General features: G+C 43.7%; 2 protein-coding genes across 2 annotated transcripts in view; one reads left to right on the plus strand and one right to left on the minus strand.

Annotated features, from left to right (window-relative positions):
• Positions 1-11,871, minus strand: part of ACSL5 (acyl-CoA synthetase long chain family member 5) — a 65,413-nt gene extending 53,542 nt beyond the window's left edge. Inside the window, exon 1 of the mRNA XM_010588991.3 lies at positions 11,501-11,871. The gene's annotated coding sequence lies outside the window, so the exon portion shown is untranslated. The remainder of the gene's footprint in view (positions 1-11,500) is intronic.
• Positions 11,872-17,893: 6,022 nt separating this feature from the next.
• The window catches only part of LOC100656678 (guanylate cyclase 2G-like), a 59,090-nt gene continuing 51,562 nt past the window's right edge, over positions 17,894-25,421 (plus strand). The window contains 3 exon segments of the mRNA XM_064269902.1: positions 17,894-17,900; positions 19,483-19,486; positions 19,777-19,888. Coding sequence (XP_064125972.1) covers positions 17,894-17,900; positions 19,483-19,486; positions 19,777-19,888 — 123 coding nt within the window.

Consider the following 25,421-nt stretch of genomic DNA (forward strand, 5'->3'; position numbering starts at 1 on the left):
CAAAGAGGATTGTGTGTTATTTTTGTTGTTGTCATTCAATTGGCTCCAACTCATGACGACCCCATGTACAACAGAACAAAACATTGCCTAGTCCTGCACCAACTTCACAATTATCAACATATTCAAGCCCATTTTTATAGCCACTGTGTATTTTGAGTGCCTTCCCACCTAAGGGACTCATCTTCCAGCACTATATCAGACAATATTCTGTTGTGATATATAGAGTTTTCATTGGCTAATTTTCGGAAGTAGATCATCTGGCCTTACTTCCTAGTCTTTCTTATTCTGGAAGATCCACTGAAACCTGACTACCATGGGTGACCCTTTTGGTATTTGAAATACGGATGGCATAGCTTTCATATCATAGCAACACACAAACCACCACAGTACCACAAAGTGACAGATGGGTGATAAAAAGCCAAAAAACCAAACCCATTGCTGTAGAGTTGATTCCAACTCTTGGTAACCCTAAAGGACAAAGTAGAACTGCCCCATAGAGTTTCCAAGGAGTGGCTGGTGGATTCAAACTGCCAACCTTTTGGTTAGCAGCCCTAGCTCTTAACCACTGTGCCATATGTTATTTAGGAGGTCATATATGAAAGTTTTCTTTCCGGGCTGGGCTTTAAGCTGCTGATCTTCCCTTCATTGTCATTTTCCTTAAATTCATACCATCCCTAATTTAGGAGGCCTCTGTCTCAGTCTTCAACCAGATAGCCAATATTTCTAGACAAACTCCAAAGAAATGGCAAGATATTAACATGACTCTGTAAAACAATTAGCATAATGAGCATACCTGGAAGGATCTGATAACCATTTCCTTAATATACAGGACGTGAACTAGATATGTAATCTATTGCAAGATCCTTCACCTAATTTCTTCAAAGTGGTGAGGTTAAAAGGCTTTCGACTTTTCTTAATCAGCTTACCTTTCTGCATATGTAGTTTTCTTCTACTAGAGAAATCAGAGGTAACATGATTTGAGACAACAATCCTGTTACATAAAACTCAGAGAAAAGCTTGATATGGAAAAACATTGATTCCTCAAAGAGGTTATATCTCAGCTATCTAAGCTATTTAAAATGACTCAAAGATCAAAAGGGCCAAGATCCAGTCAGATCTGAGATAAAAATTCTGATCATACTTCCCAGTTAAAAACAAACTCAGCTCAGAGGAAAATTCTAAAAATTCCTCTAAGAAATACAGAGGCAATTAGAAACCATAAGAAAATTCAGTAAGGTGGCCAGATACCAAAATCAATGGCCAGCTAGTTAATAATGTTTCTATATTTCATACAAATAACTAATTTAAAAATAACGGAAAAGATGACATTCACAATGGTATAAATAAGAATAAATGTGTCAAATCTACATAAAAGAAGCTTCTATCCAAAGGACATAAGACTTGAAAAATAGACATACCTTGAAACAGTCAGGGAATACTATTACCCTAAATATATTTATACATTTAATGTAACCCTAATAAAGACTAGTAGGATTTTCTTGAGAACCAAAAAGCTAATTCTATAATTTGCCGAGAAAAATATAACCTATAGAAAGAACCAGAAAAATGTTAAAAAAAAAAATGAGTCAGGTGGATGGCAGACTGGTATACATTACGAAATTCGAGTACTTACAATAGAGCTATAGAAGTTTTCTATTGGACATGAATAGAAAAATGCATTCAACAAAATAATCCTAAAACAGATTCAGTGGCTGCCATTATCATATGTTAAATTGCCTTTCAAATCGGAGAGATAGATTATTTTCAGTTACAATAAATGTGTTGGGACCACTGGCTAGCCAACCAGAGAAAATAACATATTACTGTATTACTGCCTCACTCCTGAATAAAAAAAAATTAGATATGGACCTAAGACTCACATATAGAACAATTACAACCATAAAAGTATTTGAGGAAAAACTATGAGAGAATTTTTGTTGTTGTCGTTAATAATCTTGGCATCGTGAAGATCCAAGACAGACACAAATCCTAGAAGCTATGAAAAAAAAGTGTTGGCAAGTCTGATCAAATAAAAATTAAAAAACTATTTGCCCTGCAGAAAAGATACCAGAAACAAAGTCAAAAGATAAGCTGGGAAATATCAAACAACCTAGACAGGCCCAGAGCTAATTTTCTTAATAAGGAATACTTAGAAGCCAATTAAAAACAAAACATGATCCCATAAAGCAAGGAGCAGAGGGCATGACCAGAAAGTGGACAGAGAAACAGATTACTTAAAATTAGGGAAAGACACTGAACTTCCCTTATGGTGTAAAAAAAAAAAAAAAAAAATGCATATTTAAATGAAATGCCTTTTCCCTTCCCATTAGATTAGTCATGATCAATTTTGCACAGTTTATCATGGAAATAAGAATTTGGTACAGACTCCTTAGAGATGTGTCCATTGTCTTCTACCACTATTTAAAATGTATGCCCTTCGACGTAGCAATTCTACCAGAAGCTTATCCTGTAGAAAGGCATCATCGGTTCAATAAAGTTCATTGCAAAAGATATCGATAATGTACTGCTTAAGAATGTGGGCTCTTGGGTCAGACTGCAGTTGTTGCTGTTGAGTTAATCCTGACTCATGGTGACCCCATGTGTTCCCAGTGTAGAACTGTGCTCCACAGAGTTTTCAAGTCTGTGACCTTTCAGAAGCAGATCTCCAGTCTTGTCTTTTTTCTGGTTGGGTCTGAACCACCAACTTTTCAGCTAGTAGTCAAGTGCTTAACCATTTGCACCACCCAGGGACTCCTTGAGTCAGACTACCCGGACTCAAACCCTGCTTGGCCATGTTCTATGTGACCTGGAGCAGATGACTTAACTTCTGTGTAGTTTCTCATCTGTAAAATGGATATAATAATATCTCCCTCATAAGGCTGTCACCAAGATAAAGGCAGTGTAAAGTACTTATAACACTACCTGGCACAGAGGTTCAGGTGTTAGTGATGATGATCATTGCCATTAAAGTTATAAGGTTGTTTATAATGTGAGAGTCCAAGAAATTACTCCTTGAGAAGAGAGAAACTAAGTAAATGACAGCAGTTCCACTGGATAGAACTTGCAGCAGATATTAAAAAGAAGAAAGTAGATCTGTAGGTACTGATATGAAAGAAGCTCCAGGAGAGACTGCTAAGTAGAAAGAAAAACAACGTGTAGGACAGCATGTGTGGTATATTCCCAATTGTGTTAAATTATATACGCATGACCAAGAGGCAATCATTCAAACAGAACAATGGGATATTGTGTGGTTTGGGATTAGAAAGAGCGTGTATCAGGGTTGTATCCTTTCACCATACATACTCAGCCTGTATGCTGAGCAAATAATCTGAGAAGCTGGACTATATGAAGAAAAACAGGGCATCAGGATTGGAGAAAGACTCATTAACATCCTGTGTTATACAGATAACACGACCTTGCTTGCTGAAAGTGAACAGGACTTGAAGCACTTACTGATAAAGGTCAAAGACTACAGCCTTCAGTATGGATTATACCTCAACAAAAAGAAAACAAAAAATCCTCACAACTGGGCCAATAAGCAACATCATGATTAAGGGAGAAAAGGTTGATGTTGTCAAGGATTTCATTTTACTGGGATCCACAATCAACACCCATGGAAGCAGCAGCCAAGAAATCAAATGATGTATTGCGTTGGGCAAAGCTGCTGCAAAAGACCTCTTTAAAGTGTTCAAAGGCAAAGATATCATCTTGAGGACTAAGGTTCACCTGACCTAATATATGGTATTTTCAATTGCCTCATATGCATGCGGAAGCTTGACAATGAATACGGAAGACCGAAGAAGAATTGATGCCTTAAAATTACGATGGTTGTGAAGAATATTGAATATACCATGGACTTCCAGAAGAATGAATAAATCTGTCTTGGAAGACGTTCAGCCAGAATGCTTCTTAGAAGGGAGGATGGCAAGGCTTTGTCTTACAAACTTTGGACATGTTATCAGGAGGGACCAGTCCCTGGAGAAGGACATCATGCTCTATAAAGTAGAGGATCGGTGAATAAGAGGAAGACCCTCGATGAGATGGATGGACAAGGTGGCTGCAACAGTGGGCTCAAACATAGCAACGACTGTGAAGATGGTGCAGGACCAGGCAGGGTTTCATTTTGTTGTACAAAAAAAAAAACAAACAGAGGGTCTTTAATGAGTTGGAACCAACTCGAAGGCACCTAACAACAGTAACAACATATATGCATGTGTAGTTCTGAAGGGATCATCCTCAGGCAAAGACAAGTGGAAGAGGATAAACTAGGAATGGATTTTGCCCAAAGTTCTGGGTATTCAATCATTCAGTCAAAAGATACTTAAGAGTTGACTGTGGATTAAGCATTTTTCCAGGTGCTGTGAATATACCAGTAAAACTGCTGCCTTCACGGGGTTATATTCTATTGATGGAGGTTAACAACAAGCCTGGGTGGTGCAAACAGTTAATGTGCTTGGTGGCTAACCAAAAGGTTGGAGGTTCAAGTCAACCCAGAGGTGCCTCAGAAGAAAGGCCTGGCAACCTGTTTCTGAAAAAATCAGCTGTTGAAGACCCTGTGGAGCACAGTTCTACCCTGACACTTGGGGTCGCCATGAGTCGGTTTTGTGGTTTTATAGTATACGGAATAAAAAATAGAGTAGGGAAAGGGGACTGGCAGTACGACAGAGGGGTGAGTTTTAATTAGGGAAGTCAGAGTAGGCCGCACTGAGAAGGTAACTCTTGAAAGCGTGTTTAGCCTGAAACATGCTTTTTTTTTTTTTTTTTAAGCAAACAATAGAATTAACAACTCAGTATCTGACCAAGACGGCTGACTTAGAAAGTTCCACCGCCTTAGCTGGTGACGTCGCTTTTGAGTCCTGAGAATATACCTCAGCTTTCTTTCCAAAACCACACTCGAACGCTACTTAGCCAGCCATCCCGCCTGCTCAGCAGCTCTGGGGTGGAAACATTTTTCATTCATTCTCTAACAGATAAATCAAACCAAGGGCGAAATCTGAGTCACTGGGCCCAGGTAGTAGAAAAAGGTGTCTTTCAACATTCACTGCAAGAAGCTGGGGGAACAGGCTGGCATAAGTCTGACCTAGGAGCCTGCGGATCACTTGCCAGCCACCCACCTCTGCCATGGCGCTCAGACTATCGCCTCACGTTAGCCTTCTCCACCAAGCAGGGCCAGGTCACCAGAACCAGTAGCTCCCCTTATTTGGGGGCCTGGCACCCAGGGTGTTAGAAACACAGATGCGAGAGGGATATCCCCAGGCAGCCAAGTCTTCTTATCAGGGACATACCAGCAGAGCAGGGACCCAGCATTACCAGTAGTTTGTTGTTGGGTGCCGTGGAGTCAATTCCGACTCACAGTGACCCTATGTGCAACAGAACGAAACACTGTTTGGTCCTGTGCCATCCTCACGATCCTTGTCATGTTTGAGCGCACTGTTGCAGCCACTGTGTCAGTCCATCTCATTGAGGGTCTTCCCCTTTTTTGTTGACCCTCTACTTTACCAGTAGGAGTCCTACTAAAACCCCAGGGTGGCTAAATAATCACTTTACCATGGAAAGATTAAGCTTGAGGGTTTAAATAATAGAAAGACGTAAGTAATAGTAAGCGCTCACATTTTGCTCCTCCCACCCAATTGCTAGGAACCTGTCCAGCAGGAGCCCTGGTGATGCAGTGGTTAGGAATTCGGCTACTAACCAAAAGGTCGGCAGTTTAAATTCACCAGCCGCTCCTTGGAAGCCCTATGGGGCAATTCTACTCTGCCCTATAGGGTTGCCATGAGTCAGAATTGAGTCGACGGCCACGGGTTTTGTCCTTCAACAGTTCTAAATCCCAAGGCAGCTGCTGGGAGGAAAGGCAAGGCCGAGGTTTGGGACAGGTTCCCTGGCCCACAAACAAGTACCCCATGAGTAAATTGTTGGGGCTTCAGAGGCATACCCATCTGTATTTTTGCTGCTGGGCCAAATGACCCAGGAAAAGCCTATGGGAGCCAGTCAGGAAGGTTGTAAGAAGTGGAAGTGTATCAGCCAGGAACAATCTGCTCAGTAGCAGTTCTGGGCTTCTGAGGCTTCCCGGGGCCAAGTGGACTCTCCATGACCACAGGCCCCCCTGGGTTGTGAGTACCATACACAGGGCCTGTCTTCAACCTCTGGTTTTACAGTATCCAGTATCCAGCATGGTACCTGAGATGGAGTTGTTGTTAGGTGCCATCGAGTCGATTTTGACTCACAGTGGCCCCATGTGACAGAGGAGAACTGCCCCATAGGGTTTTCTAAGCTGTAATCTTTACGGAAACAGATCACCAGGTCTTTGGCCTGAGGAGCCCCTGGTGGGGGGTTCAAACTGGCAACCTTTCAGTTAACAGCTGAGTACTTAACCGTTGTACCACCTTTCAGTTTATATGAATGTATCCTTTTCTGCAATAACAGAGTAGGAGTTCACCAATGTTAGTGAGTGACCTTTCCTTTTTGCTCATTATTGGCCCAATTTCAGAGAAGGACAATGAGGGAGGTGAGTCTGTGGAAGGAGACAGGCAGCAAATGTCGCTCCCATAATGAGATGGCAAGCTCCTGCACATGAGGGGAACAGAACCAGCTGAGGTCTCCTCGGCCAGAGACTTCACACCATGAGAAAGGCAATACTCTATGAGAAGAGCAGTGCTAAGCAGCCTGACCTGAGTGAGGTCCAGGTTCACGCATTCTGTATACATTCAAAATATTTGAGCACCTACCACAGGCTAGGCAGTGTACCAGGAAAGTATACTCAGAGTTCGAGGTCTAGTAGTGGGTAAAGCCAACTCCACAGATAGTCACAATACTTTGGGACAAAGGCTCTCTGGGATGTGTCCAGGCTTTGGGAGTACCTGGCAGACTGGAGAAGTGTGTAGGTGGTAGGTGATATCTTTATCCTCTGCACTTTTAATTTACTCTAGGACAATCTTAATTATAGGCAAGAAGGCAAGCAAAGATCTTAGACCTACTGTGAGCCTAGAACTATGCCGTATGCTAAGGAACAAACACTTAGAAGACACAGTTACTACTCTCTGGGGTCTCATGGGCCCATCTAACACTAAAAAATACCTATAGAGACCAAAGTTTATTAGTAGTTACCAAAGGTGAGCAGGAGGTAGAGGGAAAGAGGGACTCACTGCTTAGAGAACACGGAGCTTCTGTTAAGGGGTGATGGAAAAACTTGAAAAAGGATAAAGGTGATGGTTGAACAACATGATAAACATGATCGATGTCACTCACTTGTACATGGGAAGAATGCTAAAGTGTCAAATGTTTTGTTACATGTATATTTACCACACACGCAAAACAAACACTTAAAGAATTTTTCAATGTGTGGGATCAACTAATGAGTTTATAGAAGGAAGAGGCCATGTAGACTGGAGTAGAAGAAGGCCACTGTATGGAGCACCCAGGGATGTGAGAGCTGGATAGACCTAAGTGGGAGATAAGAAGGGGAACACTCTGGTGGGGCGGGGAGGGGGTGGTGGGAGGAGAGGTAGAATGTGACTAGAAGCACTGACATGGGACGTGCGTGACACTGGAAATGGGAAACAGTAAAGCAGCATTCCTGAGGGAGGGAGGGCCCATCTTCAGTTGAAAAGGAAAAAAAGAAAAAGTCTAAAAGAAGGATGAATGAGACAGGCTCTGGGACCCAATGTAGACACTGCACCACTAGGGTCATTTTGGTTTACAAACACCAGAAAATGTCAGAGGCCATCTGAGTGGTGTTTACCAGGAAAAACTTCCTTAAATCAAATACCCAAAAGCCCCTTAAGTCAGTCTGTAAACATAGCATAGGATAGTTGTTAGGCCACCCATAAGGCTGTGATAGGCAATGACAAATCCCACTGGAGCTCAGGTTGACAGAGTCAACCTTGAACTATCATTGTGCTTCAAACAAATCATAGTCCAGCAGCCCTGCTCTCAGGAAAACCTTGTCTCAGTAAACACTCCCAGCGGCTGTCCCAAGCCTGTTGCTGACCGAGTGAATTCTGAGAGGACCGAGGTAAGGAGAACAGTATCAGAAATCCGCTGGATTTGATAAGAGGCTGTACAAAGTGCTAGGTTCCCTGTCACCCATGCCAGGATAAGAGCAGGGTGACACAAGAGGTTGTGAAAGAGGCCTTTCTGTTTCAGCTCTGGGCAAAATCAGCCCTCACACTACTTACTCTGAACAATGGTCAGGAGTTGTGTCACTAGATCCAAAGTTCAAACCTACGAGCTTTATTGCCAATAGCCTCATGTCCAGGGGGCAAATTTCAAGGCCATTAACTTTCCACCAATTTTAGTTCTGCTCTACTCTACTGCTTACCAACTATGTGGCCCTGGGGACAATTACTTAATGTTACTGAGGATCAGTTTCCCTCAGTGGCACACAAGAAGGGGCAGGGTAATAGCCCTTACTTGAAAGAGGTACTGAGTGTAGAGCTTCTAGTACACTGTCAAGTACACGGGAAGTCCCCAGTAAAGTCTAACTCCCTTTCCCTCTTCCATTTATCTCAGTTTTCAGCTCTTTGTCAGTATCAGGGAATCCCTGGGTAGCGCAAATGTTTAAGTGCTTGGCTACTACTAACCCACTCAAAGGGGCTTTGAAAGAAAAGCCTGGTGATCTACTTCTGAAACATCAGCCGTTGAAAACCCTGTGGAGCACAGTTCTACTCTGACACACATGGGGTCTCAATGAGCTGGAATTGATTCAGTGGTAACTGGTTCGGTTTTTGGTTCTATTATGAGGCATCTCAAAAGAGAAGAAATGATCTTGGTCTTCATAACATAACTGCACTTCAGCTTATGTGCAAGGGTCTTAACAACTCCTTGTTTATATTTCTCATTGGAGAAAGCATGGTTCTTCTTAGAGCTCTGACCCAGACTTCTCCCTCCAGCCTCAAGCCACTCATAAACTCGCAAATCTTAGATTAGGATGTCCTGTGAAAACCCAGGGATCTACTAACAGCTCCCCTGAAGAGGGCTGTTACCACGGTCTGGCCACAGCCATAGTACATGGGCTGTCTGACTTTCCATACTTCCTAGTCGTCATGTATTTATTCAAATGGCATCCATTAAGTCTAATAAGTATCAGGCACTATGCTTGGGAGAAGGACGAGTGAGTGTCCACTTCCAACCTCAGCATGCTCCGTCATATGAGGGAGGAACAGACCTAGACACACAGACAGCAGAGCATGGCAAGGGCAATGAAGGCTGAGCTCATGGCTGTGGGGACATGTTACCCTGGCAGGGACCACAACCACCTCAGGTTACACCACAACCAAGAGTCAGTATGTCTTCTGGCCAGGCACAGGGACAGACAGAAACAGAAACTTCAGTCCTGCTTTCTAAAAAATTGTAAAACCCTGATTTGGGGATTCCCCTGCCTGGAGATGGGAGGATTTTCAAAAGGGAAGCTTCTTTCAGATTCTGGCTCTTCAGCCTTTGCACTAACTATGCTCATCAAGCACTGAGGTATTGTCTACCTTTGGGGTTCAAATTCCAGCTCCAATTTCTTCACAGTGTGTCTAGTTCCTTTATTGCTAAGTTTTGCTTTCCTCAACTCTACGACAAGGTATCTCCCTCACAGGACTGTTTTGAAGACCAGAAAAGAAAAGCCCCCTAAAGTCCTAAGCATGGTGCTGTCCCATACAGCATGTTCAGTGAATGGTAGCTGTAATATTTCCAGTTTTAGGAAAATGTCAACCTGAAAAGTATATAATAAACTTGTGAACTCAATGCCTGCTCAGGTCACCATGCATGAAAATCCAAGAAATCTGAAGGAAGGCTAACCCTATACATGAGTGGATGCAGCATGATTTTAGCATCAGACTGACTGCAGCTACGGGTTAACCCCAGTTTGACAATTTGCTTTGTGACTTTGGGAAAGTCGCTTAACCTCTCTGAACCTACTTTTTCAACCATAAGATGGTAAAACCATCAAACTTACAAGATTGTATCAGTTGAATGTAAGAGTACCCACTATCAGCTTGTACCTCACTGGCTTCCTCTTCCCTCTCTTCATTTGTAATTCTCTCTCCTCCTCCAACCCCAAGCCTCTCTATAGCACCTGTGGTCACCTCTGCATGTTTAATACTTAGATACTCAATGATACACTGACATTGTTGTGCGTGTGTATGTGTCTTTGCCCTCATGAAGTTACCATATAACCTGAGAGAAGACTATTTTAAGTAAAAAAAAAAAAAAAGAAAAAAGTTTCCGTCCAGTCAATTGCGACTTATAGAGACCCTATAGGACAGAGTAGAACTGCTGCATAGAGTTTCCAAGGAGTGGCTGGTGCTCTTAACCATTGTGCCACCAGGGCGCCATTTTAAATCAGGACCTAGCCAAATGCCTCACTAAAATGTTGTTTGGTCTGGACAGTGTATTAAAAAAAACAAATTTAAACGCATTTAGCTGGGGTTTGCCTGTCCTGCTCTTTGCCAAAGTGCCTGCCACCCATATCTTACTACTTACTATCTTTACTTATCTTACCTATCTGTCCTACAAGCATTTACATTTGTGAGTCTTGTTGTTTTAGGTTTTTGTTCCTTCTATTGTATCAGGTGGTAGCTACAAGATTTTATACCATATCCTTTGCAAGACATATTCTGTGTTCACCTCAAATACTTGTCAACTGGAGGGGGCCACATCAGAGTAACTCCATGCAAGGATTAAAAAAAAAAAACAAAAAAACTCGTTGCTGTCGAGTCAGTTCTGACTCATAGCGACCCTATAGGACAGAGTAGAACTGGCCCATAGAGTTTCCAAGGAGCACCTGCTGGATTTAAACTGCCGACCTTTTGATTAGCAGCCGTAGCACTTGACCACTACGTCACCAGGTTTTCCCATACGAGGATACGGAGAGATAAAACAAAACCAAATACTCTATTAAACCATTCTTTTTTTTAAATACTCTGCCTCTGTTATAGAACACCAATGACCTACAAGTCAGCACTATAGATTCAGTTCTACCTTCAAACCAACAAAATGGTTTGATACCCCCAGAAGGTACCAAACCCCAATCCTGGAGTGCCTTCCAATGCCCACTCCCTAAAGGTCCTTGAAGTTCATCTTAGACTTAACCTGCGGCCAGACCCCTGAAAAAAGATCCAATTTCATTCAGAAGCCATTCCATCAGTCACGCATCCATCAATCAGCCTTTACCATGGGAAGGAGTCAAATTCAACATGTAAGCTGAGGCAAACCCCAGCCTGCCAGAGGGGAGCTATGCCAAATGCCTGAAGCTTCACCTCTCTCAAGAGAGGCAGGAGGAAGAAGCCTGATCCATGCCTCACATTCCCCCTGCCCCTTGCCCCTCCTGATACAGATGGCTTAAAGTTGTTTCCGAGAGACCTGGGAGGGAAAGTGCTGGTGTGCAGATAGGACACGGCAAGCTGTAGATTCTAAGTTGCTTCACTGAATTTAGGGGTCCAGAGGCATCCTTGGGCCTCACCCACACACCCACAAGACTCCTCGCTAAATAATACCCTCTGGACAGCCCCCTTACCCTGGGAGGGGGCAGCATCTCTCAGTGCTTCCAGCGAGTGGGGCTTCTTGGCTCTGAGTTCCGCCTGGCTCCTGAGACCTTGGCCGTCTTCCCTCACTACTGGCTCTTCCAGGGACAGGGCAGCTTCAGCGAATCCACGTGGGCAGACAGCCCCAGCCCCAGGCCTCTTCCCTCTGTCTGCTCAGCGCTGTCCTAGTCAGGCCATGGCTGGCCCTTTTAACGTGCTCACGGGCTTCACTTCCTGGTTTTTCTTTCACAACTGAAAGTGGAAGCAATCTGACCAGGAGGAGAAAAGCCGCCCAAGCGCCCCTAGCTCCTGTTCAAAGCCTTTAACCCCAGCCCTTCAGGGCTGAAAGGAAAATCAGTTTGCCTGAGCACAACTCACCCTTGCCTCTTTTCTCTGACTACTTCTAAACCAGGACTAAAATACTTGAGGTGCCCACTTGGACGACAAACGACAGAGAGGCAGAGGCCGCCCCACTTCCTGCTGGATTCCCAGGACGAGAAAGTTCAGCCAGAGGCACCTCAGCTCTCAAACCCATCCAGAAAAAAAAAAAAAAGGAGAGAATACCCAGAAGCCAGCTGAGCTCAGCATCACAAACGCTGCCCCCTGTCACCCTCTGCTTCAGCAACCCCTCGCTCCAGCTGTGGAGGGGATTCCAATGCTCAGTCCCCAGAGCAGTTTTGACAAGATGAGAAAAAGAATGAGCAAGTCGAGAATGACAAGATGATGAGTCCTTAAATAAACTGATGGCGTTTCTCTTCTGATATGCCGACTCGTCAGTTTCATACCTCAAAAATTAAATTGAAAATGTATTCTGCTGCCCACAAGCCCCAATATTACCAGGGCCGATAGTTTCATTTGATTCATTTAAGACTGTGGACCACAGAGGGGCACTGGAGCTTCCATTCTCAGGTTTGGAGACCGAAATAACCAGTTCTCCTGACCCTCACCCCTACTGCCCCCTGCCCCCGACATTCCAGAATTAAGCAGTACTTTCCTGGATCATGGTCTCTTCAAGAAGGCACTCAATCAGTAAGTTGAGCATGAATCCAGCTCTTTGCTAGAGCTAGTTAGGACTCATCCTCTCTACAGAGGACCATATAGAGAGGAGGCCCTGATGCCTTCAACTAAAACAGCTACAGTGAGTTGTGCCAAGATCTCAGAGAACATAAGGGCCAGACCCCCTTTTCGGACATGAGAGAAAAACAATGGATGAGGAGATGAAGGGTAGCCGCCCTGGCATTCAAATTTCTGGGTCATCTTACGGCCAGAGAAACATTTAGCTTTTGCTTAGTTTCAGGAGCTCACCTCCCAAGAAGCAACTTCCTCTGGAGGAGAGTAGAGGATGGCAGAATGAGTGTCAAGTCCCAGTCACTGTCATACTGCTGGGCCCTTTACTGTGTGCTGCCTCCCTTTACCAACCACATGAAGAGCTCAGGGTCAGGAGAAGAGGATTCTTGATTATTTTACTGGAGTTCTCTGGGATCAAATGCTCACGTATAGAAGGGCCTGGGCCATTCTGAAGTTCCAGCTGAGTTGCAGTCCTATCCAATCCTACGTGCTTGAGAGTGACACCCCAAGATTTGAGAGAATAACAGAGGTATCGGCAACACACAAGAATCCTGTAGAGACAGGTAGATCAGGACTCACATCCTAGCCACACCACCTCCTAGCCGTATAGCCCAGGCCATGCTATTTGACAGCTCAGAGTCACATTACTCATCTGTGAAATGGGAATGATACCACATACCTCACAGGAGGAGGAAAGCCAAGAAGATAATACATGTCACGTACCTAGCACAGTCTCTGGCCTTGGAATGTTTGCTAAGGATTCCTTTCCCCTTCTCTCTTCCAAATGGGAATCTGCCATTGGCGGCTGATTCATGGCCCTTCTAACCATATTGTGAGAGAAGTTTCTGGATGGAAGGTGAAGGAGACTCCAATACCCTCTCACCCTGGTTTTGTCTTTAACCTGTAAAGGGTGTTAAGTCCTTTGGCTGTTTTAGTCACCTTTAGTGGAATTAACAACTTTCCCTTCCATTCTAACTCCTGCAAGTATTTGGATAACTTAGATGTCTCCACCCTCTTTCCAATTTTTTTTTTTTTGCCTCCCACACAAGTAAGCTGAGCTTACTACTCAGCCAAATGTAATTTCACTATATAGAGGAGGCTTAAGCCTCGAATAGACACACGTCCCACCTTCATACCCCCAAACCACCTTCATCCTCATGATCCCATGTTGCTGTTGTTGGTATTGTTAGATGCCATCAAGTCTGTTCCAACTCATAGCAACCCCATAGAGCACAGTAGGACTGCCCATAGGGTTTCCAAGGAGCGGCTGGTGGATTTGAACTCCTGACCTTTTGGTTAGCGGCTGAGCTCTTAACCACTACGCCATCAGGCTCACGAAGATACATCAGATAGAGAGCAGCTGACCTTGTGAGAATGCTCTTACCTTCTAGGTCCAGGAAATGTGCCTCTCGCAGCTGGCTGTCCTGGTTCAGCACCACATTCAGGCAACCCTGCTCTTTCCACAGCTCCTGGGACAGGGCCACATCTGAAGCCAGTGTGTCCTGTCCTGAGAGTGACCAACAAACTTCTCTGAAACCTTCGAACCTGTTGCAATAGAGGTTCAAAGGTAGAAGTTTCCTGTCCAAACACTCATAGTAACTTCCAACAATGAGAAGTGCAGAATTCGGCAAAAGGTTAAAACATAAGATTGTGATGCAATGGGCTCAAGAGAGGGGGGGAAAAGGCAACCTTCAGCTCAGAAAGCGAACATTTAATAAGATAAAGTTTTCATGAAGCCTGTACATACCTTAGGGGAAGGAAAAGGGTGGGCAGGACTTTGTATCTGGTTTTTTGGCAGAAGCATTGAGATTGTGATAGGAAGAGGAAGGTCTAGATAAACAAGAGTAAAGAAAGTGCTTCTTGAGTTGAGAGTGAGAGAAAAATGAGAAGCCACTCTAGTTTCCTCAAGATACACCTTGAAGATTCCGACTAAACAGAGGTCTGCCTTTCAAGACCATCCAGTGACCCCTCCAGAATTAGAATGTCTCCAAGATAACAAGGTAAGCCAAATCACTCTAGGGTCTAGTGCTTAGACCGAGGGACAAGCCTGAGTCCTATTTAGAATGCAAAGTCATTGGCACCGTCTGTGCCTCCCACATCTCAGAAAGAAACTTGAAGAAGCAGGGCTGCTATTGTGTCACTGTTAGCCTTCCCTACTCTCTCTTTTCACTTTGAAGTCACTAATGGGCAACCTGGAGTGGAATGCCAGGATAAAATTTTCAGGACTGCAAGGCATTATTGCTAAACTAAAACAATGGATACAGATGGTAGAGGCCCTGGAGACCAACTGTGTTTAGCCTCTAATTTACGGGTAAGCCTGGTGAGGTCAATTAGGCCTGTTTAGGTTTAGGAATTCACCCAGAATCACACAACCAGTTAGTCATCAAGACAGGACCTCACCTAGGTAATAGACAAGCACTGTAGTGCTTTTGCCCCTATGCTGTGCTGCCTTGCTAATAAGTGTATATTAAACCCTGGTGGTGTAGTGGTTAAGTGCTATGGCTGCTAACCAAAGGGTTGGCATTTCAAATCCCCCAGACGTTCCTTGGAAACTCTATGGGGCAGTTCTATTCTGTCCTATAGGGTCACTATGAGTAGGAATTGACTCAACGGCACTGGGTTTGGTTTTTTTTGTTGTTTGTAAACCACCAGCAGATCTTAGCCACTTGAATACTTTCTGTGTACCAAGCCTGCAGAAATTTATGGAAATGCTGCATCAGGTTTCTTCTTGCTGTATTTGATCAAGTGGTCAATATCAAAATCAGAGGCTAATACCACTTTCTGCTGACTCTTGCATGGAGGAGTGACCACAAAGAAGTCTTCTTAAGCCAGACTTACTTAGGTCATAAATAAATAGGTAGGTTAAATCTTTAGGGTCACTTCCAGCTACAGAGCTCTACTCCTGCCTTACTACCTGCAAGAAAAAAACAAAAAACCTGTTGCCATAGGGTTTCCAAGGAGCTCCTTGTGGATTCGAACTGCCAACCTTTTGATTAGCAGCCGAATGCTTAACCACTAAGCAACCAGTGCTCCACCTGCAAGAAAAGGGCCTCTAAGAAGTGGCTAAGGAGATATGGTTTGTTATAAATTGAATTGTGTCCCTCCAAAATGTGTGTTAACTTGGCTGGGCCATGATTCCCAGTATTGTGTGATTGTCCACTGTTTTGTCATCTGATGTGATTTTCCTATGTGCTGTAAATCCTACCTCTATGGTGTTATTGAGGCAGGACTCAACCTATAAGATTAGGTTGTGTTTTAAGCCTATCTCTTTTCAGACATAAAAGAGAGAAGCGAGCAGAGAGACATGGGGACCTCATACCAACAAGAAAAAAAGCACTGGGAGCATAGTGCATCTTTGGGACCTGGGGTCCCTGCACTGAAAAACTCCTCAACCAGGGGAAGATTGATGACAAGGACCTTCCCCCAGAGCCAACAGAAGGAGAAAAAGCCTTCCCCAGAGCTGGCACCCTGAATTTGAACTTCTAGCTTCCTAGACTGTGAGAGAATAAATTTCTCTTTGTTAAAGCCATCTCTCTTGTAGTATTTCTGTTATAGCAGCACTAGATGACTAAGATACAATTCAATGGGCACTGGGGGCAAGAGTACCACTCGGCTAGATAACTGCTAAGCTGTATTAAGTAGCAAACCACTGAACACCTCCTGATGCCACAATGCTGCAGAGAGCAAAATGCGCCAAGCCAGTGTTTCCAAAACTTTAGGTAGCATCGTAACCCCCTTGTCATGGATTTAATTGTGTCTTCCCAAAATATGCATATCAATTTGACTGGGCCGTGATTCCAAGTACTGTGTGATTGTCCACCATTTTGTCATCTGATGTGATTTTCCTATGTGTTGTAAACCTGCCTCTATGATGTTAATGGGGGGGGGATGGGTGGCAGTTGTATTGATGAAGCAGGACTCAATCTATGGGAATGGGTTGTGTCTTGAGCCCGTTTCTTTTGGGATATAAAAGAAAGAAGCAAGCAGAGAGACAGGGGGACCTGATACCACCAAGAAAGCAGTGCCAGGAGCAGAGCGTGTCCTTTGGACCTGGGGTTCTTGCTCAGAGAAGCTCCTAGTCCAGGGGAAGACTGATGAGAAGGACCTTCCTCCAGAGCCAACAGAGAGAGGGATTATGCCCTGAATTTGGACTTGCAGCCTACTTTACTTTGAGGAAATAAATATCTCTTTGGTAAAGTCATCCACTTGTGGTATTTCTGTTATAGCAGCACTAGATAACTAAGACTTCCTCCAAGGGCTTGCCACAAAATAGATTACTGTGCCCCATCTCAGAGTTTCTGATTTAGTAGGTCTGAGTTGGGGCCTGAGACTGTGCATTTCTAACAAGTTTCAAGTGGTATGGATACTGCTGATCTGGGGACCACACTTGGGCCACACTAGGAGCACCATTGCTCCAAGCAGCCACCTTGTCTTCAATGGTCTCAATTACTGAAATATCAAAAGGGATTGTGTTTGGGGTAGCCTTGGCTATGGTGACCCTACAACTGGGAGGACAACTTGACACAGACTACACCTTATCACTCCCTCTAGGTCAGGGATGCTATTCAAGACAAGCCAGAAGGCCAGGTCCAAGGGTAGTTCTTTGGCAATAGCTGGAGGTATTGCCATTCTATCCCACTTCTCCTTTATGTAAATCAAAGCTGCAGAGCATCACACCTAGATAAGCCATGTGGGAATGGGTGTGGGTTTGTAGGCAGCATCACGTGATCCAATATCCTTCATTTTATTCTTGACAGTACCTGAGGCCTCAAAACATTAAGCAGCTGGGTAAGGTGATGCATTTGCTTTCCTGGTGAAGTAAGTTCAGAACCCAGGTCTCATGTGCCCAAGCAGGCTACATCATCTCTTGATCAGCTATTGTTTCTTAATAACATTTCCAAAAAAACATGTGTTAGATAAGCGTTCTTTGCAGCAGTCCCTCCCCCTCCCCCTATAGCCATACACATCTAGAATTCAATGCAAAAGATTTGGGCATCCAGATCTTTTAGGTTTGGGCATCCTGCAGCCCCTAAGAACAAGTCTTTATCTTGTAGGTGAGATGCCTGAGTTGTGACAGTCTGAACCAATGGCTGCAGTTCTGATGTACTGACACATGCTGCTCTGATCTGTTTGTATACATGCCCTCCCTTTCCCTGGAGATAAACCAGACATTTAAAAGCACAAAATTTCCAGAAGCCCAGAGCCCAACATTCGAATTTTGTGACACAGCCTGGAAAAGCCCCAAGATACCGCATATGAAAGGGACTTGCAGCAATTCTGAAGCAGGAAACCAGGTTTTTACCTCTGTTTTTGAAAGCATGGAAGGTGAGAATTCTACTATTGGACAGTGAGAACAGTACCTTCGACATCCAAAGCCCTCAGTGGTTGCTGGGTGCCAGGCCATGTGACAAGCACTTCACGTATATCACCTCATTTAACCCTCACAATAAACTTGCAAGGTTGTCACCATTTGTTACAGTTGAGAAAATTGAAGATCTGAGAAACTAAGTAACTTGTTGATGGTGTGGTAATAGTAGTGGCAGGGCCAACTGTTATTTTTAATAATTTCGGGCTATTTTGCAAAGCCCAGTGACATGGAGCTTGTCCCTGAAAGGCAACGCTCCTTTCAGGAACCTGATTGATTACAAAGTAGATTTTAGAGTAGGGTGGGTAGAAGAGTCAGAAAGGGCACTAAACATTATTTAAAGGTCTTGGAAACCCTGGCGATGTAGTGTTTAAGTGCTACGGCTGCTAATCAAACGGTCGGCAGTTTGAATCCACCAGGCGTTCCTTGGAAAGTCAAGGGCAGTTCTACTCTGTCCTGGGTTCACCATGTGTTGGAATTGACTTGACAGCCACGGGTTTTTAGGGGGACGTCTCCAGATTCCAGATGCCATTGAACCTAATGAAGCCCTTCTAAAGGAGAGATGAATTCCTCCTTTTAATAAAACCTCTGCTCTCAGAATCCAGAGCATTCCTCTTAAATCTCTCTAGCTCCGCTGCTTCTGAATATTATCTTGGATTCAAGTCATGGGACAGCCATTGAACAGTGCTCACCGTAAGTGTTTTGGGTAAAGGTAAAGATGAAAGGTGGGGATGAGAAGAACACGGGTAAACACAAGATAACTGGAGTAGCTAAGACATATGGGGGTGGAGAACACTTACTTAGGAAGATCTAGGCTGCTTTGATTGCTAGTACAAGTCATTAGAAGACTGGCAACATGGCCCAAGAGGAAAGAGCAGCAGAATGCCAGAAGTATAAGCTGTGTCTACTCATGTTAACTTAGCAACGATAGATTAGAAGGGAAAACAATGAGATGTTTCTCCCTAGAGTTAGCTGTAGAGCAGGGCAGAGGTCGTGATGGCAGGCTCTTAGGGCCCAGGCACCATGAAGTAGCCAAAAATAAAGCTGTGATGGACTGGCCTTTAGCTTTTCGCATGGCAGAACTGATTTTAAAGTTTAGCCTTCTACTGAGATGTGAAAAGAAAGGGGCAAAGGCCCTTAAGATCTCTCTTAACAAGGGTACCATAACTGGCCATCTAAATTCCGTACCAACCCTTCCCCAGGTTATCTGATATTTCAAAAGGCTAATGACACCCAATCTATGATTCTCATGCCAGATGCTTTTTGAAGGCCTTCTAGATGATCATGAGAGTGAATCTTATTGAGCACTTACCATGTGGCACTGTGCTAAGAGCTTTGTTGACACTACCTCTTTTAATCTCACAGCAACCGTATGAAGAAGTTATTGTTAATATTTTACAGAAGAGAGGTAAAGAGAGGCCACATAACTGGCCCAAGGCACATGACTACCAGTTGGCAGATTTGTAGAGTCAGGTTTTGAGCTCAGGCAGCCTGAGGCTAGAGCCCATGATTGAGTATAACCTGCTCCCTGAACCCTTGCAGTATGGTAAGTTTATAAGTGTATTTCCCTTGGGAACTTTCACTGGCCTTTCAAAGGAAATTGAGAACTGTTGCCCTAGAAAAGCAGGACCCAAGGTCAGCCATGTGGACCAGAGGCCAAGAGCAGAGCAAGAGCTAGCCGCTCTCACCTTAGAAGATCTTCCTGTCTGCCTGGAGGTCCTTCCTACCTAAGAACCCATTTCCCACACAAAGCCTCCTTTCACTCAACTGAAGGGACCAAAGGACCAAAAATTTCAGCTGGGTAATCCTCTCTCCACCCCACCTCTTTGTTCCCAGTTGCCTGCTGTGCCGTGAGTGCTCACAGTTCCATTCTGGGCCCTGCTGTCAGACCTACACCATGGGCACATCCCAGAGCATGACAGAGATGCTGCTCCCCCCAGAGCTCAAGGTTTGTAGCAGCTCATTCTCTCAACCCAGGTCACTGACGCTGATAGGTTGGGCACCCAAGGTGTTGGGCCACTTGCTCATTCTTTGTAGGAAGGAGATGTTACCCAAGCACGAGCACTTGGTTAACAAAGACAGTGTTTGCACAGATTGCAATTTGGGAAGAGAAGAAAAAGCACTTCTCCCGTGCAGTATCCTCCTTCCGCCAAAGAAAACACACAAAGCAAATTGCCTTGCAACCTTAGACTTGAGCTGCCCAACTACTATTCTGGTGGACCAAGAGATACTGATTCACTTGACTTTCAGAATGGCTGGGTGTGGCTGTTCTCATGGACAGCCTCATCTAGGGGTTTTGGTGTGTCATATAAATATTATCACTCGGTGGCTGTCATGACGTGAATGACATTGGGACATAGTAACTCAGACAACTTGCTCCTTTATCATCAAGAGATTCCGAAGGGCATTTAAATGTTAGATAGAAAGTATAAAGGTCTCTGAGTGAGATGTCAAGCTGGGGATGCCACTAAATTCCCAGAACCTTCAACGGCCCCATAGGAAATTTGCTAGCTCCCAGGTGTGTTAGAAACAGAGCTCAAGGTGAAGGTTTAGACCTGGCTGTCCAATCCCGTAGCTGCTAGCCACTTGGGGCTATTTGAACACTTGAAATGTGGTGAGTCTGAACTGAGATGTACTGTAAGTATCAAATGAACACCAGATTTTGAAGACTTGGTACAAAGAAAATAATGTAAGGTCTCATTTTTTAAAATACAGTTTGCACAATGAAGTGATGATATTTAGAATCTATTAGGTTAAATAAAAATATGATTCAAAGTAATTTTACCTTTTGCTTTTACTCTTTAGTATGTGTCATGTAGAGCATTTTAAATTACACAAGTGGTTCTCATGATATATATATATATATATATATATATATATATATTTGGATAGCACTGATTTAGATAAAAAGTCCTTTGCCTTAATGCCAGTAAAATAGATGCAAGAGGTGGTATGGGCCCAGGGACGGATTACCCAATAAGCAAAGCAGGCACTGGCTTAATTGTGCTTACTTGCTAATCTGTAGTGCACAATTTCTCATGGGTTTCAAGATGTGGTGAAACCCACCTGAAATGGTGCACTGTAGATTAGTAAGTAAGCACAATTAAGCCTGTGCCTACCTGGCTTTCTGTAAGCCGGTGTATACTGTGCTTACCAGTTAATCTGCCCCTGGGTATTACCCAGGCGCAGCAGTGAACGTGTTGTAACTCCTTAAGGTGAACTTGCTCGCCTCTGTCTTTTACTCATTCCTCAGGGTTCATATAGCATCGCTCCAACAGATTTGATGATCTTGTGAACCAAAGCAACAGTCCCTTGTAACAACACTGATACCAGTCATTGAATGTTGTCACATGCTGGACACCATGTTGTGTGTCTTAAGGCTATTCTGTCATTTAATCCTCACATATGGTCATCCTGGTAACTACAGATGAGGACACTGGAGCTCAGAGGATGCATAACTTATCCAAGCCAGCTTAGGTCTCACGCCAAAACCTGTTCCCAACTTGCGTACACTGCCTCCTACAAGGTGTGGTGAGAAAGACGTTTCCCGTGCCACAGGCAGGAGCATCGATACTTTGAAGGGATGCCAATACCCCTCTACCCCTACCCTTCAAGGACATAGTCCACTGCTCTGCAGCCCTGGTTCCCTGGGTTTGGAGCATGGTGAGAACAGCCCTGAGCTCTGGGCTCTGATGAGTCAGTGAGCTCTCCGGGAGGAAATGCCAGGAAGTGGGAGGGCTTCTGGACTTTTCAGACAAAAAGCTAAAGAGGGTGGAGGAGTCAGATAGGACATCCTGTCTTGATTTAGATGGCTACTCACCAGAGAGGAACCACCCAGATAACCAGCCCAGGGCCACTCAGATCCCCGATTGGCACAGATAAAAGCATTTCATTCTTGTGGGTTAGAAGTGTGCCATCACCAGAGAAGCGTATATTAGACAAGGGCATATTGTTTATTACTCAAGTGTCTGGGACACTGAGACAACAAACTGTTCTTGGAAAACCTAAGATTTTATGGGAAGTTAATCATTAAGTGGAGTCCTTGGGTGGCCCAAACTGTTAAGTGCTCAGCTACTGACTGAAAGGTTGGTGGTTCAAGTCCACATAGAGGTGCAGGTGCCTCAGAAGAAAGGCCTGGCAATCTGCTTCTGAAAAGTCAGCTATTGAAAACCCTGTTCTGCTCTGACACACATGACATTGCCATGAGTTAGAGTTGAGTTGAAGGCAACTGGTGGTGGTGGTAATCATTAAGTAACTGAGTTACTGAGTACCCAAAACAGGAAGGTGCCCCTTGGCCCCATGGCCTTCTGAAAGTTTTTGTTCTTCATGCTAAGGCTTTATGGGGGCAGGCAGGGCAAAGGAAGAGGGAGTCTTTGGCACTTAAGCCTGATCAACCTACTAAACCTCAGATTATATTTGCAGCCAGAAGAAAACTCAAAACTATTGATGAGAAGTCCCAGATTTTCAAAAACAACTGCTCAGGTGTCAAAGACACATGTCTTGTGGAAATAGGCCTGAGAAGGAGCAACTTATTACAGACCAAAGGGAGAGGGTATTTCAGCACCACAGAACAAATATCAGATGCTCGAAGTACACAGGAGACAGAGGGAAAGAGTTTGTCTCTTACCCTTGCAAAAACCTTTTCAGAAATAAGACCAGAATATTCTCTTCAGCAGCCCAAGGCCACTGCCTCATCCTCTGCTTTCTAGGGAAAGTGTATACATGATCACCTAAAAGAGTGACTTTTGAATCCCAAGGAATTTGCTTTGTCGCAGACCTAAGACACATTTTCTCTTTATAGAAGGTCAATCTTTAGCCTACTTTCTTATGGCTCTGCTAACATTTGCTTATAGAAGTTTTACATGGAAAGATGGCATCATAACTATTTACAAAAGCCTGGTGGTACAATGGTTAAGAGCTTGGTTACTAACCAAAAAGTTGGCAGTGTAAATCAACCCAGATGCTCTGTGGAAGAAAGACCTGGAGATCTGCTTGAGTAAAGATTATCCATTGCTGTCAAATAAAATTCCCACTCATAATTACTCTACAGGACAGAGTAGAACTGCCCCATAAGGTTTCCAAGGTTGTAATCTTTGCAGAAGTGGATGGCCACATCCTTCTCCTGTAGATTGACTGGTGGGTTTGAACTGCTCACCTTTCAGTTACCCACTGAGCTCTTAACCACTCTGCCACCGGGGATCCTTACTTGTAACTTATTGGCATAAAAATCCTCTAGAAGGGAGGAGGACCAGAGAAGTAAAATGGTGAACACTGTATCCCCCCCAGCAGCCACAGTCCCTGCAAACCCCCTGGACTGGGTTGAATAGTACCCCCCCAAAATTAATTTCCACCTGTGTGCTGTGTTGGATTGCTTTCACACGGCCTTTCTCTCCATGGTCTTGTTAACTCCCACCCAAGTGATTGGTTGGGTGTATACAAATAAGGTAATTGTGGCCTACAAAGGGAACTACCAATTGTGGACTACCAAGGACTACATGTGTCTGTCAGTTTGTTGTACTGTGGGGGCCTGCGTGTTGCTGTGATGCTGGAAGCTATGCCACCAGTATTCAAATACCAGCAGGGTCACCCATGGTGGACAGGTTTCAGCTGAGCTTCCAGACAAAGACAGACTAGGAACAAGGACTCGACAGTCTGCTTCTGATGACACCTTCGTTTCAGAATTCTGGCCTCCTGAACTGTGAGAGAATAAATTTGTGCTGTTTTAAGCCATCTGGTTTGTGGCACTTTGTTATGGCTGCTCTAGGAAACTAATACACTCCCTAGCCTGGCTTTAAGGAGCTCTGTGGCACAATGTTTAGTGCTTGGCTGCTAACCAAAAGGTTGGCAGTTCAAACCCAGCCAGCAGCTCCACAGGAGAAAGACCTGGCGATCTGTTCTCATAAAGGTTATAGCCTAGAATACCATTTAGGACAGTTTTACTCTGTCACATGGGGTTGCTAGGAGTCTAAATCGACTCCAAGGCACAACAAGAGCCTGGCTTTAACATGAGGCCTTTTCCACTGCAGCCAATTAAGTGTTTTATGCAAAGTGGGCCTGAAACAATGGCATTAGATTTAAGACCCATGATCCCTATTACCTGGACCACACTTCTCTGTCTCTCTCCCCCTCTGACTGCAATGGAGAAATGGAAGCTCAGCAGAGGATAGTTAGAGTCCACAGAGGTGAGCCAAGTAGCTAGAAGTGTGAGGGCCCAGACTAGCAGTAAGATGGCTTTTGGCCTGAGGAATTAAGACAACAGGAATTTAGCCCTCTGTACTTTCACTTTCCAAATACAAGACTTTGAAGTTTACTTTTAATCAAAACTTTTAATTTTCTTGCTTACTGCAAAGATTTTAATAAAAAAATAAGAAAATTAAGAGAGAGAAAACCCACCATAATTCCCATCACCCAGAGTAGTCACCTTTAGTGGCTTTGTGTATGTCATCTTTTCTGTGTAACTTTCTGTGTTTTTTAAAACAATAAAAATAGGATATTATACATATTGTTTTATAGTGTACTTCTTCACTTAATAATACATTGTAACTATTTTTCTAAGTCAATAAATGCACACCTAAAATATCATTTTAATGATAGCATGGTACTCGGTCATATGGATTTACTACATGTTATTTTCCCAGGACCCTAGTTTTGGAGATGGAGTCCCTGGGTGGTTGATGTAAACGGTTAACATGCTTGGCTGCTAATCAAAAGGGTGGAGGTTTAAAAAGGTCTGGAAATCTCCTTCAGAAAAACCAGCCATTGAAAACCCTATGGAGCACAGGTCTACTCTGACACACATGAAGTCGCCATGAGTTGGAGTCAATGGCACAGCAGCTGGCTTTAACCGGTAGACATAAAGATTGGGTCCAGTGCTTGACTATTAGAGATGATACCACAGATAAATCTTATCATACAACTGTATTTCTTTAGGATAAATCCCTAAAATTGTAATTTTTGAATCAAAGATATCCATATTCTTAAGATTTTGGATGCATATTTCAAAATTGTTATCAATTAATACTCTCAGCAGAAATGTATGTCTGTTCCTTAAACTCTCACCAACACTAAATATCATCAGTGTTTTCTTCAGGTTTTGACCATGCTCACTTGTAAGCATATAAGAAAAAAAAAAAACTTATTATAAATAATATTAATTTGTGTGCTTAAGGGCTAAACACTGTGGTAGGTCTAAGGATCCGGAAAAGGACACACAATCACCTGACCTGGAAGATTCTCAGGAGAAAGGTAATTCCATGAATACCAAGAAACGAATAAAAATTCTGTAGAATGGGAATACAAGAAAAAAATTACATGGCGGGGGGAAGGAGATGCGGAGTGAGAGCGTGATAAAACATTGTTTTCAGCATCATGATTTGTTCAATGATATTGAGTATCAATTGAATGTCATTAAATGTGAATGACAATAAATTAACACTCCTTTATTAAGTTTCTACTGAACACAATGCACTTTGCTGAGTAAT

The sequence above is a fragment of the Loxodonta africana genome, chromosome 16 (genome assembly GCF_030014295.1).
Source record: "Loxodonta africana isolate mLoxAfr1 chromosome 16, mLoxAfr1.hap2, whole genome shotgun sequence".
In the NCBI taxonomy this organism is placed as follows: Eukaryota; Metazoa; Chordata; class Mammalia; order Proboscidea; family Elephantidae; genus Loxodonta; species Loxodonta africana.